The sequence below is a fragment of the Sinocyclocheilus anshuiensis genome, unplaced genomic scaffold, assembly GCF_001515605.1.
Source record: "Sinocyclocheilus anshuiensis isolate Anshui unplaced genomic scaffold, SAMN03320099.WGS_v1.1 scaffold260, whole genome shotgun sequence".
NCBI lineage: Eukaryota > Metazoa > Chordata > Actinopteri > Cypriniformes > Cyprinidae > Sinocyclocheilus > Sinocyclocheilus anshuiensis.
The window spans coordinates 1,574,401-1,592,371 of record NW_015557134.1 but is presented as its reverse complement, the minus strand read 5'-3'; the positions used below and the strand labels follow the sequence as shown (position 1 = coordinate 1,592,371).

The window sequence follows — 17,971 nt, the reverse complement described above, 5'->3', positions numbered from 1 at the left end:
TAGAACGAGCCGTTTTAGGTAGGTGTGGCTGACTCTTAACTTTTATAAAGAATATCTCTTTGAATTTGAGACTTCAGTTTTTGCAACTTTACAGATCTTCTTTATGCACCAAGAGCTTGTAAAACTCCAAAGAGAAAGGAACAATTGAAATCGCATCATATGACCCCTTTAAATATGAATGTAAATTCACTCACTCACAGAGATTGAGTGGAAGAAGAAGGCAGCCGAGCAGGGAAAGCCAATCGAGGACGATGAGTTTGAGGACCTGACAGAAGATGCAAAGAGACTCCAGGAACAGGAACTTCAGAAGGTGAAAGCAGGACATCGATACATCAATACTGTCTACATAAATCAGCCGCTGCGCTGGGAATATTTCTCTATGGCTAGAGGATGAAGTGTTTTGTTTGAAGGCAGTGCTGGAAGGATACGCACGCACAACATTAATGGAGCTCGCTAATCATGACTGGGCTGTTTGTTTTTCAGATACAGTCCAACTTGGGCAAATTGATCCTGGGAAACGATACGCCTATTTCAGTAGTTCTGTATTTTAAACGCTCTATAGAAAATATAAACATCTATTATTTATCATACTTACAGGTTGTGATTCAGTTGAGTAGCTGGTCCAAATAAACAGGATACTGATCCATCTTTCAGCAGCAAGCATTTTGTGAATCCCGTGTTGAACTCCCCGAGATTAGAGAAGCAGTAGATTGACGTGTTTGTGGGCGGGGTCAAGTTGTTCTCGGCCGGCCAGTGTAGAACATAGGCGGGAATTATTGAAAGGCAATATTGGAAATGGCATAATAGGGGCACTTTAAAATCAAAAATTCATAAATATTCATTATATATGAAAATTAATCATATTATTACAATTATTAATGGTAATAAAATGACAAATTAACAAATGTATTCTATCTTTACTAAATAATATTATTTTAATATTAAATATGTACATTTAATAATAATAACAATTAACATTATTAACTGCAATTAAAATATTCTGATCTGTATCATAATTTTTTTTTGTAATATGAATGTTTTATTAAATATGAATATTAATTCATAATATTACTTATTAGCATTCATTATTTTAATAAATACATTTCATTTTTCTTTACGGATAAATATTTTTCTTTGCTATATTAAAAATGACCATTACAAATATTAATTATTAACGTTATTCACTGTAATATTAAATATGAAAATGCATCATATTAATTGTAGTAAATAGCATGTAGTCTTTTATTTACTGATTCATATCATACATTTTTATTTGTAATATTAAATATTATTAGCGTTTTTCACATCTCTCTGACCCTTAGATGTAAACGCTTTTTTTTTTTTTTTTGCTTCTATACCTTTAAGAGTGTGTGTAAATTTGAATATGTAAATACTGTTTTGATTGGTTAACTTCTTCACACTTGCTAAAAATGTGGGCTTGCTGTCACATCCAGTATAGTTGGGATGGTATAAATATTGGTAGCCACATAATCTGTTTTAAGTTTGGGTGTCATTATAGTACAGATTTGGAAACAAACCATTTTTTATTCTGAGATTATGTTTGTTTACATACTAACTACATACACTTTTATATTTCAGAATATCAAGGTTGATTTTTAAATGCCCCTTTTAAAGATGGGCTGATGTTTAAGATGTTCCTGTAGCTCTTTTGAGTCTCTGATGTGTGTTTCTCTTCATGCGTGTAGCTGCGGTCTGCAGACTTCACCTCCACAGACAATGGAAAAGCAAAAACAGGTATGGTCAAAAATGTAGTATACATAAGCAGTGTATTAAAATACTCATTATTTATATGTTTCTGCTATAAATTCTATTATCAGCATAACACAATTTGAGTGAGAATCCACAAATATGAGGAAAATATTAGTTTAATGTCACTGTATTTTTCTGATTTTTCTTTCTATGTTCCTCAGGTGTACAGGTAAGAAGATCTCACAAGCATGGCTGTTGGGTTTTCTAATAGGCTCTGGCATTTCCTGCTACTAATGTATCTTTACCCTGACATTAGCCTACACTCTTTCATGGCTTCAGACTCATTTGATCTCCACACACTGTTTGCACACTTAATAATAGAATGAGGCTGATTCATTATTATGGATGTAAATGTACTCATATGTCTCATATTGATCTCCTTTGTCCCGGGGGGCATTTTTCGGGGCTGGGGTGGCGTCTTCATAGAATGGCGATTCACAGAGTGGGAGAATGGACAGAGGAAGCTCTCTTCCTAGTATTCTGGAACAGAAGGTGAGGCAGATCTTACGAGACCCTCCAAAGTTTTCATGTTCTGCTTCTCTCTTCTAACCCCATGCCATACATTCACTCACATCCATGTTGCTTCTAAGCCTCGCTTCCATTGAATGCAGAATTCACTATGACGCCATCCATGAAGACAATATCGAAGTGAAAACTTTGGAGGTTGTTTGTGTAGTGAACATTCTCCCGTGAGCAAGCTGCTAATATGTGACGGCCTGTTTACTGTGTCCAGTCAATCAAAAAGGACGAGTACCGCATAAGATGTTACCAAAATGTAATGAAATCTCATCTCCCTTCAGATATATCCATATGAAATGCTGGTTGTAACCCACAGAGGGCGCAGTAAACTTCCTCCAGGTGTTGACAGGACCAGATTAGAGGCAAGTCACAAATAAGCACTGGTTAACCTTGGTTAAAAAAAAAAAAAGTTAATGTAACAGTTTAATGTCCTTGAGTTTCTTTGCCATTATATGCTCAAAAGAATTAGCAAAATAAGTATATATATTATTATTTTATTAATAACATATGAATAATAAATCTTATAAAATTATTATAATTCAAAATTATTATAATAAAAAATTATAATAATAATAATTACAAAATGTGTATTTATTTATTTTTTATTTGTGGTAAACACAAACATTTGGAAAACAAACTAATAATAATATTATTATTATTAACAACAATAATAATAACTATTATTATTATTATTATTATTATTGGATATAGTAACTGAACATTATTTATTTATTTATTTGTGATTGTGTGTTTGAGGGATAATAATAATAATACAATTTATTGAAAATATATATTTAATTTATGAAAACATCGAATACATTTTCATATTTTTAATAAAAAATTAAAATAAATATTTCTTAATGTTTTTTTACATTTTCAAACACTCCTAACACAAATCGTAAATTATTATTATTATTATTATTATTATTATTATTATTATTATTGGATAAAGTAACTGAACATACTGTATAAACAGATTTATTTATTTATTTATGATTGCATGTTTGAGGGAAAATAATAACAACAACAACATCATTTATTAAAAATGTATTAATTTTATTATTTATTTGTATTGTTTTCCAAACACTCCTACCACAAATGCATAAATACATTTTTGTAAAACATTATTTATTAATTCTAATATTTTCAAATAGTTCATTAGTATTATTATTATTATTATTTTATTATTGCATTTTCCCAAACATTCCTACCACAAACAAATAAATACATTTAATAAACTAAATAAATAAAGTAACAAAATTTTAATAAACTAAATAATATTTTATTATTTTATGTTTAAATATTTTATTGACATGGTGATACTATGCCATACATACGATACTACTATTAAATGCTGTAAATAATATTGTAACGTAATTAAATATTGATTGCACTATTTGCTGAAGTTAAGTTGGAGATGTTTTCCCGTCTCAGACCGCACATATAAACTGAGCGATTGTGGTGATTTTTGTGTTTTTAAAGCGTCATCTGTCTCCAGAGGAATTCCAGAGCTTATTCGGAATGTCCATCACAGAATTTGATCGTCTGTCACTATGGAAACGGAACGACCTGAAGAAGAAAGTGTCCCTTTTCTAACATTTGGACATTTGGACTTGGACACTGAACCCTTTGCCCTCCAGAGACGCCAGTAATATCCACTCTAATCTAATACGGATGCTATGCAGACATTTGAAGATAAGCAAGGAAGATGACACCACATCACCAGATGTTATTTCACTCACATGTACAGCAGTCTCTGTACGTCTCTGGTGTATATAATAAAGACAGAATGAAGACTCGCGCATCCCTACAGTCGCTCCATATCTCAAAAGTCGGATTATTAGTGATGGAATATCAATTTCATAAACTGCTCCAGCCGTTTCTTTACGCCTTACATCGATTTCAAATTCTTAAAGTGCCCAGAGATGTTTATAATAATAGGCCTATATATTTACACAAAGTTTTAATCGTAAACATCACTTTTTTTTTCTTTTTCTGTTCACTAATATTCCACTATAAACTTAATTTATTGTATCCCAAACACATATGGCACTTTATTTATTCTTGGTGTCGATATGTAAAAGTTCAGCTTTAACAATCACTAGATGAACATTTCTAACATTAAATGTTCATCATCATTCATTAAAAATGCATGGACACTAAGTTTACATAATTTATTCCGTTTACCGATAAAAGCACTGCGATATACAACTTCTATTTGTGTTATATTGTGGACTAATATGAAATATGTAAGCTCAGGCTTGCTGGTAAGCTCTGGCTTTGGGTTCTCGTACACTGTTGGTGCTTCATACAGTAGGTTGCTTGTAATTACTGAACAACACTAGAAGATCTTTGTTCCACACAAAGCCACTCCATTTTCTTGTCGAAGCATACTTGTGTTTTTACTGCCTTTAGTAGTTGGTCTCCATTGCGGTGTCTTTTAAAATGGCATAGGGGTTATCAAATCATGCATCGCACACTTCCAATGGAGACTGTCCAACGATTATGTGTCTGTTCATAGTTCTGTGTTTCATCACCGTTTTTATGTAACGGTGTAATGTTGAAAAAAAAATAAAAGCTTCATGTTAGAATTTGTGTCAAGCAAACATTTTTGGGTCAATTCACTGAAAAAAAAATATGTTGCATTAATATAATGATCAGCTAACTTTGCGCATGTAGTGTTTTGTTAAATTGAACGAAACCATTCAAAAGTTTGGGGTTTGTACGATTTTTTTTTTATGCTTTTGAAAAGTGTCTTATGATCACCAACGCTGCATTTATTTAATCAAAAATACAGTAAAATAGTAATATTGTGAAATATTATTACAATTTTAAATAAATATAATTGATACTGTAATGTAGATATTCCTGTGATGCCAAGCTGAATTTTCAGCATCATTACTCCAGTCTTCAGTGTCACATGATCTTTCAGCAATGTAATATGATGATTTGCTGCTCTAGAAACATTTATTATTGTAATTATTGATGTTTTAAACAGCTGTGCTGCTTAATATTTTTGTGGAAACCGTGATACATTTTTTTTCATTTTCAAAATCTTTTTTTTTTCCGGATAATTTGATGAATAGAAAAGTTCAAAAGAACAGCATTTATGTGAAATAGAAATAATTTGTAACATTATAAACGTCTTTACTGTCATTTTTGATAAATTCAATGCATCCTTCCTGAATAAAAGTATTAATTTCTTTAAAAAAAAAATGTTTAAACAGTAGTGTACATTTACACAGTATGTTGTTACTAAATGTTTCAAGATTTATTTTTTACATGTATTATATTTTATCTTATCATATAATTTTTTTATAATTTTGTGCAATTTTTTGTTCTTTTTTATTATTATTTTTTTAATATTATTTTATTATTTATAAAATGTATTTTATTATTTATTTGTATTATTTTACTATATTAATGTAATATTTACATGGTTTTTCAATGCATATGATAAAATACCTTAGAAATTATAATAATTTACCAATTACCTGCCCTTTAATGTTTTAGCATTGTTAAAATAATGACCATTTTAGTGAAAGAAAAGGGAACTTTCAGTGTGCCAAGCAGGGGCGCCCCTAAGGGGGGGAAAGTTAGGACGATTCTAGGGCCCACGCACTTTTGGGGCCCCCAGAGATCTGTTTTATTAGTAGCAGGACGATTTGGTCAGTCGCACATTTTAGTTTTGCTATAGAAAATCTACAAATTCACACTCTGATTACATAGAGCAGGAAGCGCATAGCAACCAGATACACTGCACGCAAATTATTATTTAATTATTTTTGCCACCGTTTGCCACACTAAACTTAGCAATAAACACGTTGAAAATAATACACAATAAACATGTCTGTCAGAACGATCTCAAAGGAGGCTTTTATTAAGCAAATCAAGGAGTGAATTACTCATCCACTGTTTTAAAAAAAAATACTTTAGCTGGGTTTCCACAGGCAGGGTCAGAGTTATCTATAGTGTATCAAGCTAAAGGTTTTTGGTTCATAATGTAGAACATTTTGAACATTGCATGCTGTATGTGCATAGGTAGCTAGCAAACAAGGAATACAGCTGTTAAGCTAATAGTCACATTTAGCTGAGTAAGCTCATGATTGAGAAATGTTGGGTACTGCTGGAAATGCTGCTATGGGGTATCATATTTATTATTTGAGGATTTTTTTGTTTGCCCCAGTGAAGCTTTTCTATTAATATAACTGATCAAGTAGTCAAACCCATTCCATATCAGCAGAATAGTGTGGTACAGAAAGTCTATGTCCATAAAACAGGTTCTGAATGAATTATGTTACTGATACCTAATGGTCAAAAGCAATAGCAAAAGTAATAGGTCAATATTATTAAATTGCAGACAAAGATTTTGAATAGCTAGGTTGGCTTGTTCACTATATTGCCAAAAGTATTGGGAAACCCCCTTCTAATGAACAGGTTTGACTACTTTAGTCATTTCTAATTTTTAGTAAAAAAAAAGCATATAATGCTATTCTAGGGAATTGTGTGCTTCTAATTTTATACCAATGGTTTGAACAGGACCATTTTCTATTCTAACACAATGCCTCTGTGTATAAGGCAAGGTTAAAAAATAATAATAAAGATTGATTCAGTCAGTGTGGAAGAACTTGACATGGTCTGCAGAAAGCCAAGTCCTAGCAAAGATGGAAACATAATTCATGTATTTAAAAATTGTATTTCCATCGTTGTTGCCACAGTTTTGGAAGTGTCTAAAATGATTGAACGCATATGTACAAGTCATTGGTGTTTGGCGATGAGTTTTTTTAGTTTTATTGAGTTTTCCCAATACTTTGGGCAATATAGTGTATGTTTGGTGCGGTAGGGGGCCCAACCTCATATTCTTTCATAGGGCCCAAAATTGCTAGCGGCGCCCCTGGTGCCAAGTATTCACCGATTTTAAGTAACAAATGAGGACATTACAAACTTTACTATTACTAACATTTTACTATTACTAACATTACTATTTACTCCATTTATCTTTTTTTTTTTTTTTTTTTTTTTTTTTTTTTTTTAAAAAAAAAAAAAAAAAAAAAACTCTATTTTTTTTTCCCTTTTTTTTTTTTTTTTTTTTTTTTTTTTTTTTTTTTTTTACAAAACCTAATTATTTTCTTATTTAGAGAATACCAGGCACTGCAACTTTAGAAAAGTGTTTTCCTTTGTGATTTATTACTGGCCTGTTTTTCACTGAACACAAGGTGTCAGCAGTGTTCAATACTATAACAGGCCCATATAACTGTGAGAAGTGTCTATTCTGAGACTAGCTTTCGCATGAAATATTTAGAAATAGAATTAGAAATAGTTTTTTTTTTTTTAATCCTGAAGTACCATAATAGAGCAAAAAATAAAATAAAATAAATTACGCATTAAAGTTAAAGAAAGGTAAGAAGACACAAGTGGATCAACAGGATGTTAAATGTCCAAATGTTGGAAATAGTTGAATTTTTAGAAGTTAACTTTTACTTACTATATCGGTACTGACTCTGCTGCCTCCTGCACTCACCTCAGGAAACGAGCTGTCTATAATGTGGAGCTGAACTGGATTTGCAGGAGCGCTGCTGCAGATCTCATTGTGTGATTAGAGAGGCAAATCTCAGGTGGCCCATCAGGTCATTAGACTTTGCTGCCATGCCTTTCACTTTCTGGAGGTCTAAATGGGCTTCTGGCTGTTTTACTCCCACAATAGAATAACTGGAGACAGGTCACATGACCTCCTATGAGTCAGATCAAGACAAAGGGTCGCCGCAGGGAAGCCAAGTGCTCTGAAAAACCAGCACCTTCTGTACAACCAGATCCGAGCCAGCCTGGTTCAGTGAGTCCGTTTTACCCAGTCCTACATTGAGCTTATCTTGAACATGGCACACATGGCTTAGAAACGCAGGGAGCATTTCATGTCTTTGCAGCACGTTAATGAGCGTGGGTTTTAGAAATGAATGACAATTAATGAAACTTTGCCTGTATGGGTTCTGACGCACGTCATCTTTGGCAATGCAAAGATGTGAGAAGTAAAGCCTGATATTTTCCATAAAGCAGCATTAATTCCAACTGTACTACTTTGAAGTTTTGGCCCTTTCACTGTTCATTATTAGGTGTGACTAATATATAAGCATGGCTTTGTGTTGTGTTTTACACTTAAATTCATTCGGCTCACGTTTCAAAGTGTTGAAAGACTTTGAAATATCATCATCATCTAATATCATCTCATTTATTATTTCCTGTGATGCAGAACTTGATGATGGTGCAAAAACAACCTTATATCCTATCTGATAACTTCAGCTGGTCGGCTTGCTAGCTTTTGAATGTCGCAAAGCATTAATGCACCAAAACCCCATGAATCTTGTCTTCCTATGCTAGATTAAGGTTCAGTGAAGTTCAAGGTGTCTTTATCCCCCAGAAGGGGGCTATGGGGGAAATGCAGATGGTAGAAGCTGTCACTTCAATGGAGCAGTGTTGTGGGATGGATAAACCAGGGCAGATGGCAAACCCTGAAGTGAGAGGCTTTCATTCAAAAATTACATTTCAGTCCACAAGTGGAAGTGTGCAGAAGGCCATGAGCAGCACTCCAAAAAGTTATGTGATGATTCTCAGCAGCACGCTTGCACTATTTTCTTAGCTCTATAAATGATGCATCTCGCCACTTCATCACAACTCTGCTAGATGTTTGTGTGGTTTAGTTCATGAGAGCCACTGGGGAAACATATTTCACTACACTTATTAGCATTTATCATTTAGCATGTCCAATTTTCTTCAGAAAAAATAGGAGGCAGAGCTATCTAATAGGGGTCAGAATCAGTTGGATTCATAAGCTCTTGAAACAATTCACTTTTATTCCAATTCCAATTCATTCGGGAAGGCCAATTTCCATTAGGCTATAATAAAAGCATTTCATATTTTCAAGGAATTTCATATGAAATACAGTCTCTTTTTGCTAATGCTGTACAGAGCAGTGTTTCAGGTTGATTGATTAGAGAATCAGAGAGCTGATTCACTTAAAAAAATGGATCTTAAGAGTTACTTGTTTCAGAAATCGGGCAATGATTCATTAAAAAGAACCAGATCATTTTGTTTGTGGAATTCTTAATGGGGTCATCAGATGCCCAGTTTCTATAAGTTATATAGTGGTTCAAACGCATCATATTGTGGTTTTTGAGACACAGATCGGATGATTTTTCGGATAAGCAAGAAACAAGAAAAAAACTACTTAAAGCTCAGAGAATGACAATGCTTTGAAGGGTTTCTGACAATTTTATGTGTATGTATCTTACATGCTGAGACGTGAAAGAGGAATCAACCTCAGTGGTTTAAAATTTCTTGAACGTATAAACTGGCAAATTAATCTGCGAATCACATTTGTGCCGAACGGTGGGGTCTGGTCCATACGAATCTCGGATTGTTTTGGGAATAAGGCTGCATTTGTCACGGTGTATAGTTTGATTCGCTGAAAATATATGGCTCATATGAGTCATCTGTTTCATAAACTGGGCTTCACTGGGCACGTCGTATGGTCTTGATAACTCAACAGAAAGACATTTCTTGTCATTATATTGTACACACTCTTGTTGCGTAGCATACAGACTGCAAACTCACATTGACCATCAAGGTAAAGTAGGATTTCTTTTGGTGAAAAGCTAACAGCACAGCACACTTTTTTTCGCCCGTGCAGAACATGCCGTTTCAATGCTAGTGTGTTGCTTAGCAGTGTTTCTAGTAGGTTAGCACAGGAGAAATGCTGTAATAGTACAAAACACAAGCCATTGTCGTAAGAAATCTTGTTTTGCATCCTGGTGCGAGTCCACTAAATACCAGCCACATTATGTAACCAACACTGAAAAACAAGAAGTAGCATGTAAATAATCTGTTAATCATTCAAGTTTAAAGAATTTATTGCAATTTAATGTTTAATTAAATTTAAATTTGATGTGTATATTCATTTATATGTTTATGTATTTTTTTAAATTTTATACTGTATGTATTGCTACTTATTTCTTATATAAAAATTTTTTTTATTACTTTATATAAAATCAGTAGGCTATTTATTTTGCATTTCAGCTGTTTTCACCTTTCGTCAGATTTAAAATGCTGACTTGAGCGGTGAAGTAAACAAATTAGTTCTAATTATATTCAAGACCTATGCCATATGGTAAACAAGCCACTTGGGCTTCTAAGAGTATGCTAATGGAATACATGTGCAATTGAATATTTATTAAGGTAATGTTTATTAAGAAAACACGAGTATTGAGACAGCTAGATTTGTACACCATCTTCCAAAACAAACACTGATTGCACAGCATGTACAAGCAGAATACTGACACAAGCTCACTGACAATATGTTGACTATGAGGTTCAAATTCTAAACTGAATATTCAGCACATCTTGTCACAATATATGTATATACTTTATACAAAGTTCTTGAAACCCATTGTCAATCAGTGTCTTTCACAGTTCAGATTACATTACAGCAAACACACTAAAACAAAGACAACAACATATTTGTACATTGTAAACGTGTAGTTCTAAAACAAAGGACAATAAGGCAGTGTGAAACAGGCCTAATATCTACTCATTTAATTTCCAAATGAAAAATGTCATGACAATTTTAAAGGGTTGTTAAAGCAATGCACATTCATGCAGATTGACATAGTATCCGAAGTAAGCCATCAAATTTCTGATGTAGCAATCACTGAAACTCTGAAATTACTACCCTCGCCATCTTGTTTTAATTATTTACTTTTATTATTTTATTTTATTACATTTACTTTTTTGGCCTATTTATTTGTTTAATGAATTCATAGCTGTATTGTTAAAATGAAAGGCCATATATCTTGTCACTCATATTAAGATTTTATCATCTCATGTAAAATTCAAGGCTTTACGCAAGCACAACAGATGTATCTAGCTGTGCATTAAGGCCCTTTTACTCTCCCTGTGACTCGCATCATGCTTTGACCTCCACGTGAAAACCATTGCTGATAGCATCACAGAAGGTTGATTGGACAAATTTGCTATGTAGCATAAAAGCTGGAAATGTACAGAATGGACAGTGAAAAGTACATTGCACAAAATAGAAAAAGATTAGTTGAATGTGGGTTCAAGAAACTTTCAACCCAGGCTCATTGGGAAAAAATTTCCCTGAGGTGACATTTTTGCAAAGTGATTTTACACTCTGGAAACAGTTTCGTGACGCTTTTAAAGTGATGAAATGTTCAAAAATGAACAAAAATGTTAATGTTCAAATCACTTTTGAAAATATTGTGCCACATAAAATCATTCCTAAAATGGATTGTAGGTAAATTTTCACCTCATCCAGCACCCTTTTGGAATCTCAGGTTGTTATACGGTAAGGGTCTAGCAGCGCCCCAGCTATTTTGTTAACAAAACCAAATGTGAGATAAAAACTGGCATGGTTAGTGCCAAAGTAGCTCGCTTCTTTTATCATGATTTGAGTTTCACTGGACTCACACCCAAGTGCTCTCAATTGCAAGTGCATCACTCAGTGTACCAGGTGGGCTACCAAGCAAGTTTACTATGCCAGAACAGCCATGCACATAAAGCTGCTTCTGTGAGACAAACATCAAAATATATACAAGTATGTAATTGTTACAAGGTTTTATTATAGTATTGTGCAAGGAACCTAGTGAAAATAAGTCTCTATTAACCAATGATCTGCCCTATAATCATAATTTTTGTGAAAAGGAATAAAAGTTATTGATATTCTCTTCAGTGAATTGTATGTATAGAAAAATTTTTGGAGTTTTGCAAGTGGGTAGAGGGACAATTTTCCACTGAGCCTACGTTGGAAACTTTACAATCTTAGAACGTTTTTAGTGAATCAGAATTATTGTAATTCCCAGTGAATTCTCTCCAAACTGTGCTGCTTAACTTGTAGAAGAGTCAAGAAGATATATATTTGCACCATCCCATCATATAAACAGATTGTGAGCAGTCAGAGCTTTAGAGCCTCATGCACTCCCATAGCTGAGAGTCGGCGATTAATGTTTCGATATCTGCAGCGTAGCAGGTCTTTATAAGTTGAACGTAGGTCTCGGTTGAAGAAGGCGTAGATGAAAGGGTTCATGAGCGAGTTGGTGTAGCCCAGCCACAGCAGTACCCGTTCCAGCCAGACGGGGGCGCAATTGCAGAGCAGGCCACAGATGAACGGCCGCGCTGTGGTGAAGAGAAAAAATGGCAACCAGCAGAACGAAAACACTCCCATAATCACCCCAAGGGTGGTGGCTGCCTTCTGTTCGCGCCTGAAAATCGAGGCACTCCGCCGTTCGCGGTTCAAGAGGCAGGAGAGGGTGGAAAACTCTTCAGTAGCTGTGCCGTTCTTCATCCCATGCATGCAGAGCCCCTCTACGGTGGCCAACGCTGCATCGGGACAGGCCATCTGAATTGGGGGAAGGGTGGTGAAGTGGTGTTTGGCCCCACTTTTGCGGGCAGCTTTGAAAATCTTGTAATACATGAAAAGCATGACCACCATTGGGATGTAGAAGGCCACAGCGGTGGAGTAGAGGGTGTAGCCCACATTTTGGCTGATCAGACACACTCCCGCAGTGTTGATGTTCTGAGCCCAGCCGCAGAATGGTGGCAGAGTGATGGATGCCGATACCAACCAGACGCTGACTATCATCTTGGCCATCAGCTGTCCGTTCTGTCTCGCTGGATAGGTCAAAGGCCGAGTTATTCCAAGGTATCTGCAGAAACAGAGGATAACGTGGTTAATGAGGTAACTTCAAATTACGTGTTTTAGCAGAGAACTGCATTCCTCAAAACAACTGAACCCAAAGATCTTGCATCTGCAGTACCCCGCAATATGCCAGATATGGCTCAAAATACCTCAAAAGCACCAGACCCGAGAAATCCCTACTGACCTGAATTTCACCAACAACCTGAGTGGAAAAGATGTCGCATTCACAGCTGAATCTCCGGCATGTCAGATTATCCAACTAATTAAGTGACTTAGTCCACAAAAGTAGATATTTTTCTGCCCAAAAGGATTTTTGAACAACACTCTTAAAAAGGTACCAAAAGAGAGTTCTTGCAGTGATGCCATAGAATAACCATTTTTGGTTCCACAAAGAACAATTCGGTGAACAGTTCCTAAAACAACCATTTTTACTTTGTGTATACATGATTTTATTCAACGATTTCTTCTCTTTCGCTTCAGACTTCGACCCGCATTCACGTCAGTACCACGAAGCATGCGTGTGCATTCCTCTGCTTGTAAACAAGCATCCGGGTTATATGTCAGAACGCGGCTCCTGCGTGTCGTAGTACTCTCGTGAACGTGCATCGGAGACCCGGAAGAGAAGAAATCATTGAAAAAAAGTAGTTATTTTTGTTTTCTAGTATTCTTCACATGGACTATTTTAACAATGTCCTTACTACCTTTCTGGACATTGAACGTGGTGTTGCTGTCTATGCAGGGTCAGAAAGCTCTCGAATTTCATCAAAAATATCTTAATTTGTGTTTTGAAGATGAATGAAGGTCTTATTGTTTTGGAACGACATGAGGGTGAGTAATTAATGACATCTATGCAGGGTCAGACAGCTCTCAGATTCCATCAAAAATATCTTAATTTGTGTTCCGAAGATGACCGAAGGTCTCACGGGTTTGGAACGACATGAGGGTGAGTAATTAATGACAGAATGTTTATTTTTGGGTGAACTATCCCTTTAATGGAACTATAGATAACTTGGTCAAACTGGCCCTGCATCTGAATATGCCTACTTCACTACTACATAGTGAGCGAAAAACAGTAGCTTGTCTGAATTCACTGCATAAAAAGGTAAACGAAAAGTACCTAGATGATCTACTACTGTATTTCTGCAGAGATTCTCGAGTCGTGAATGGCATTGAAATGACAATTTCAACATTTATGTCTCCATTTCATTCATACTACACACATTCATACTATATATATATATATATATATATATATATGTGTGTGTGTGTGTGTGTGTGTGTGTATTGGGCCTTTGAGGTCAACTTTCCGGCAAAGTTTAGCTGCAACCCTAATCAAACACACCTCAACAAGCTATTCAAGATCTTCCGGATTATTAGAAAGTAGGTGAGTTTAAACAAGGTAGGGGCTAAACTCAGCAGGAAAGTGGACCTTGAGGACCAGAGTTGAGAACCTCTGATACAGAACATACCTTTGGTCGCAAAGTTCGTTCCTCACTAAAAAGTACCTTCTCAAAGAGTATGTAATTTCGGAAGCTCCATTGGATTAATTTACATATTAGAAATTGGTTGGTATTTGATACTCACAGTCAGTTGTTAATTTCTTATGAACGCTCTCAGCAGTAAAAAAGTTCAATTTCTTGGTACATGTAATGTTTGGATTAGCAATCTTTCTTGCTGCATCTCTCTCTTCTCTTTCTTGTGTAGTAATACAGTTGGGGACAAAAGAAGGAATATAGCTTCTGTTACAAATGATCTAATCTCACTGTCCACATCATTGTTGTCAAGACAGAAATGCACCAAACTGTACATTCTGTAATTGGTGCTGTGGCTTGCTGGTTATTGCAATCCAACATGATGAGCCTTAGTGCTCATGTGGGTGACATGAGTTTGAATCTGTGAAATTGAATAAAATCACACACTCTACAGCTTTCCCACATATCACTGCATTCATCAAAATCTGTTTCACTGCAGTGAACATTTCAAAAGGCTTCAGCATAACTAAAGATTCTATGGATCTAAATTTTGAATGTAACATACAGTACATTGGCTTCTCTTTACCTACTAAAGCAGAAAGTCTCTATTCCCCTGCCCACCTCTAAAAATAAAAGCTTTCATTTCACGCATGAGAATCCCTCTGATCAAGGAAAGGCTTAGAGACACACTTATTGGATCGGACACTTAATGTAGTTAAAACCTTTCATACACCTACACAGAAACTCCAAATATATCGCTGGACCATGAAACCATTTCACATTAGTTTCTAAAATGCTCTCTTTACCTTTTTTTCCACCTGACAATTAAAATATAATATGTTTTAGATATAGCCTATTTAACTATTTGAATTAAAAAAATATTTGTATTATTTGCTTTTAAAAGAGATTTTGTATGCCCAACAGTATTAGTGATGTTAGCGAGGCACCACTCATGATTTGCTGATGTCTGAAAGCCTCTTCATGGCATAATACGCTGTGATATCAGCTGGATGGACATATATTGATGTTGAGTACTGTCTACACTTGTTTGCTCTTTGTGCCCCCCTTCATACCAGATGAAATACAGAACACTTGCACAAGCCTCTCAGAAAATAGGAAATAATAACTGGATTAAAACAGTACTTGGTTTATAAGTGCTATTGGAGATGAACAATGTAGTCTGGGGCACTTCCATGACTGTGGAAGATCAATCAAATGAGCAGAAGTTACTGAGACGCTTAATGAGTCAGAAATGCTTCAAGAACCATAAGCAATGGAAAGCAAAACGTTTAAGGGACTGCAAGGACAGACACTGGTAGCTATAAAATGTTTGAATGAAAGCATGTTTTGCTTTCCATTATTCGGTCTATAGAGATGGTGCATAAATCAAATGCAGCTAATGCTAAACGGAAGTTTAACAAGCTTTCATCCAGTCAGACTGATGAATGGATGTGAGTGTGATCAGTTTTGCCAGTGTGTGAGTATAGTATTTCAGTATTTCTGTAGCAAAACCCAGTGAGATGCCTACGTAGGGTATTTTAAGGCATTATAAGTGGGCTGTTAATTGTTCTGCCTTTTAAGACAAGTTCCAAAAGCAGGCCAAATTATGAGTAGAATCAAAGGTGTCCATTACAGAGAAGGCAATTCCAGAATGCAGACAAAGTGTTCTAAATATATTTAATTTAGTACTGAAAAAATATTAAAATTTAGTGTACTTAAGATTTTTTTCAATAGTGTTATTTTTAGTATTATTTATATACTGTTGTATTATCTATTAATATTTTAAAGTAGCTTTTATTTTCATACTTTTAAATTTCAGTTGAATTTAAGTTTTTATAATTTTATACGTTTTTGTAACTTTATTGTTGCTGCCACCGCCGCCACCATGTTGGGAAGACACTGTGTGTTTCGTTGCGAAAGTGAAAATACTTTGTTTGGCCTTCCAAAAGAGGACACGACTAGAAATCAGTGGTTAAGTTGTATTTATAACATTGTTCCAGAACAGTTCAACCCAAATATTCAGATGTGTGCAGTGCATTTTATGGAGGACTGTTTCCTGATCCTGGTAGAGTAGACTACAATGCCGGCTGTTCTGACTCACAGACTGTAAGTACGTTTTCATATTTAAAGAATTTGCCACTGACGATTCAAACGCGAGTTTTGAGCAGTGTAGAGTAGCGCTTGTTGTTTGTCATTTCTCCGATCACAAATGCAGACATGGTTTTATGTTTACGCAGTGCGATGCAACGCAGCACGTAAAAAGACAGTATAAGTCATTACAATCCTTAGAGATTTCTACGTGTTTCAGAAAGGCGGGGCATAGAGGAGAAACAATAATGTACAGTATGTGGAAAATAATATGTTTTTTTAACCTTAAACCGCATAAACACATTTCATTACACCAAATACACAAAATAATGTTCTTTTTAGCAGCATCATATGACCCCTTTAATAATACAGTTTCACCATTAATTTATTTCTTTTGAGTTCAAGTTTTTTTCCAGCTAAATTTTAATAAATAAATAATTAAAAAAAAATTATAGTTTAGTTTAAGTTAGCATGCAATACTGTTTTTAATGCTTAATAGTATTGTGCTCTTAGCTTAGCAACATGCTAACATCAAACTATTGAAATCAAGTGCAAGTCAAGTCTTTTGAGTATATTTGTATGCCATTTGTAGCAATCCAAATGAGATTCCATGACAATTAGGGTGTTCGCTTAGAAAGCAGTTCCCATGTTGGCAACTCAGTAGGTTTTGGACACTGAGGTACAGGTACAGTTATTGCCACAGAAATATTGAAATACAGCAGTAGCCACAGCTTCGTGTAAAATACAAAAAAAAATGAAGTTGTAAATAAAACTCCTGCCATTTCTTGTAATTATTTGTGAAATTCACTTGAGTGAAAATTGTTTCAAATCCAATCTTTTTTCAATGTGGTCATAACCCTCTTGAAGAACATAAAATCAAATATTCCCGTACATATCTATTTTTCTCAGTTCATATTGATTGATTGAAGGTTGTTGGAGAGCTCTTTTATTGAAAAGAAAAGGTTTAGTAAAAAATGAAAAATCTCCAGCAGCAGACCTTGGTTGGTTAGTATTTTATCATTTTCTTCTAAATGAAAACCTAAAGTTGCCTTAAATTCTGGCTTCAAAGTTGTAGAGAAAACTTTTCACAAAGCTGCAAATCTCTTTAAAAGAGTATATTTCTACAGCCAACTTTAATCCGTGAATTATTTATCTTCAGCACTTGAAAAATTTACTATTCACGGTATAACTTTAAAGGTTAGTGAAATAGTCTACATCTTCAGGGCTGTGCATCAAAGCCTAAAACTGTTTTGTAGCCTTGCAGGCTTAGTCACTCGTGAAACAAAGTGAAAGGATTGTTTTAAAAATAGGCATAATTCTCAGCCCACAACTAGGACATTTTTTCAAAGGTCATTGAATAATACTGTTTAAATCATGACAATTAGGAAGAGTGTTTGCAGCAAAAAAAAAAAGATAA

General features: G+C 34.8%; 2 protein-coding genes across 2 annotated transcripts in view; one reads left to right on the top strand and one right to left on the bottom strand.

Annotated features, from left to right (window-relative positions):
- LOC107677975 (dematin-like) overlaps positions 1-4,340 on the top strand; it is a 19,180-nt gene extending 14,840 nt beyond the window's left edge. The window contains exons 9-15 of the mRNA XM_016473052.1: positions 201-310; positions 484-534; positions 1,707-1,755; positions 1,932-1,939; positions 2,197-2,262; positions 2,571-2,651; positions 3,772-4,340. Coding sequence (XP_016328538.1) covers positions 201-310; positions 484-534; positions 1,707-1,755; positions 1,932-1,939; positions 2,197-2,262; positions 2,571-2,651; positions 3,772-3,885 — 479 coding nt within the window. The 3' untranslated portion in view covers positions 3,886-4,340. The remainder of the gene's footprint in view (positions 1-200; positions 311-483; positions 535-1,706; positions 1,756-1,931; positions 1,940-2,196; positions 2,263-2,570; positions 2,652-3,771) is intronic.
- Positions 4,341-12,120: 7,780 nt separating this feature from the next.
- The window catches only part of LOC107677974 (5-hydroxytryptamine receptor 7-like), a 10,462-nt gene continuing 4,611 nt past the window's right edge, over positions 12,121-17,971 (bottom strand). The window contains exon 4 of the mRNA XM_016473051.1: positions 12,121-13,001. Coding sequence (XP_016328537.1) covers positions 12,251-13,001 — 751 coding nt within the window. The 3' untranslated portion in view covers positions 12,121-12,250. The remainder of the gene's footprint in view (positions 13,002-17,971) is intronic.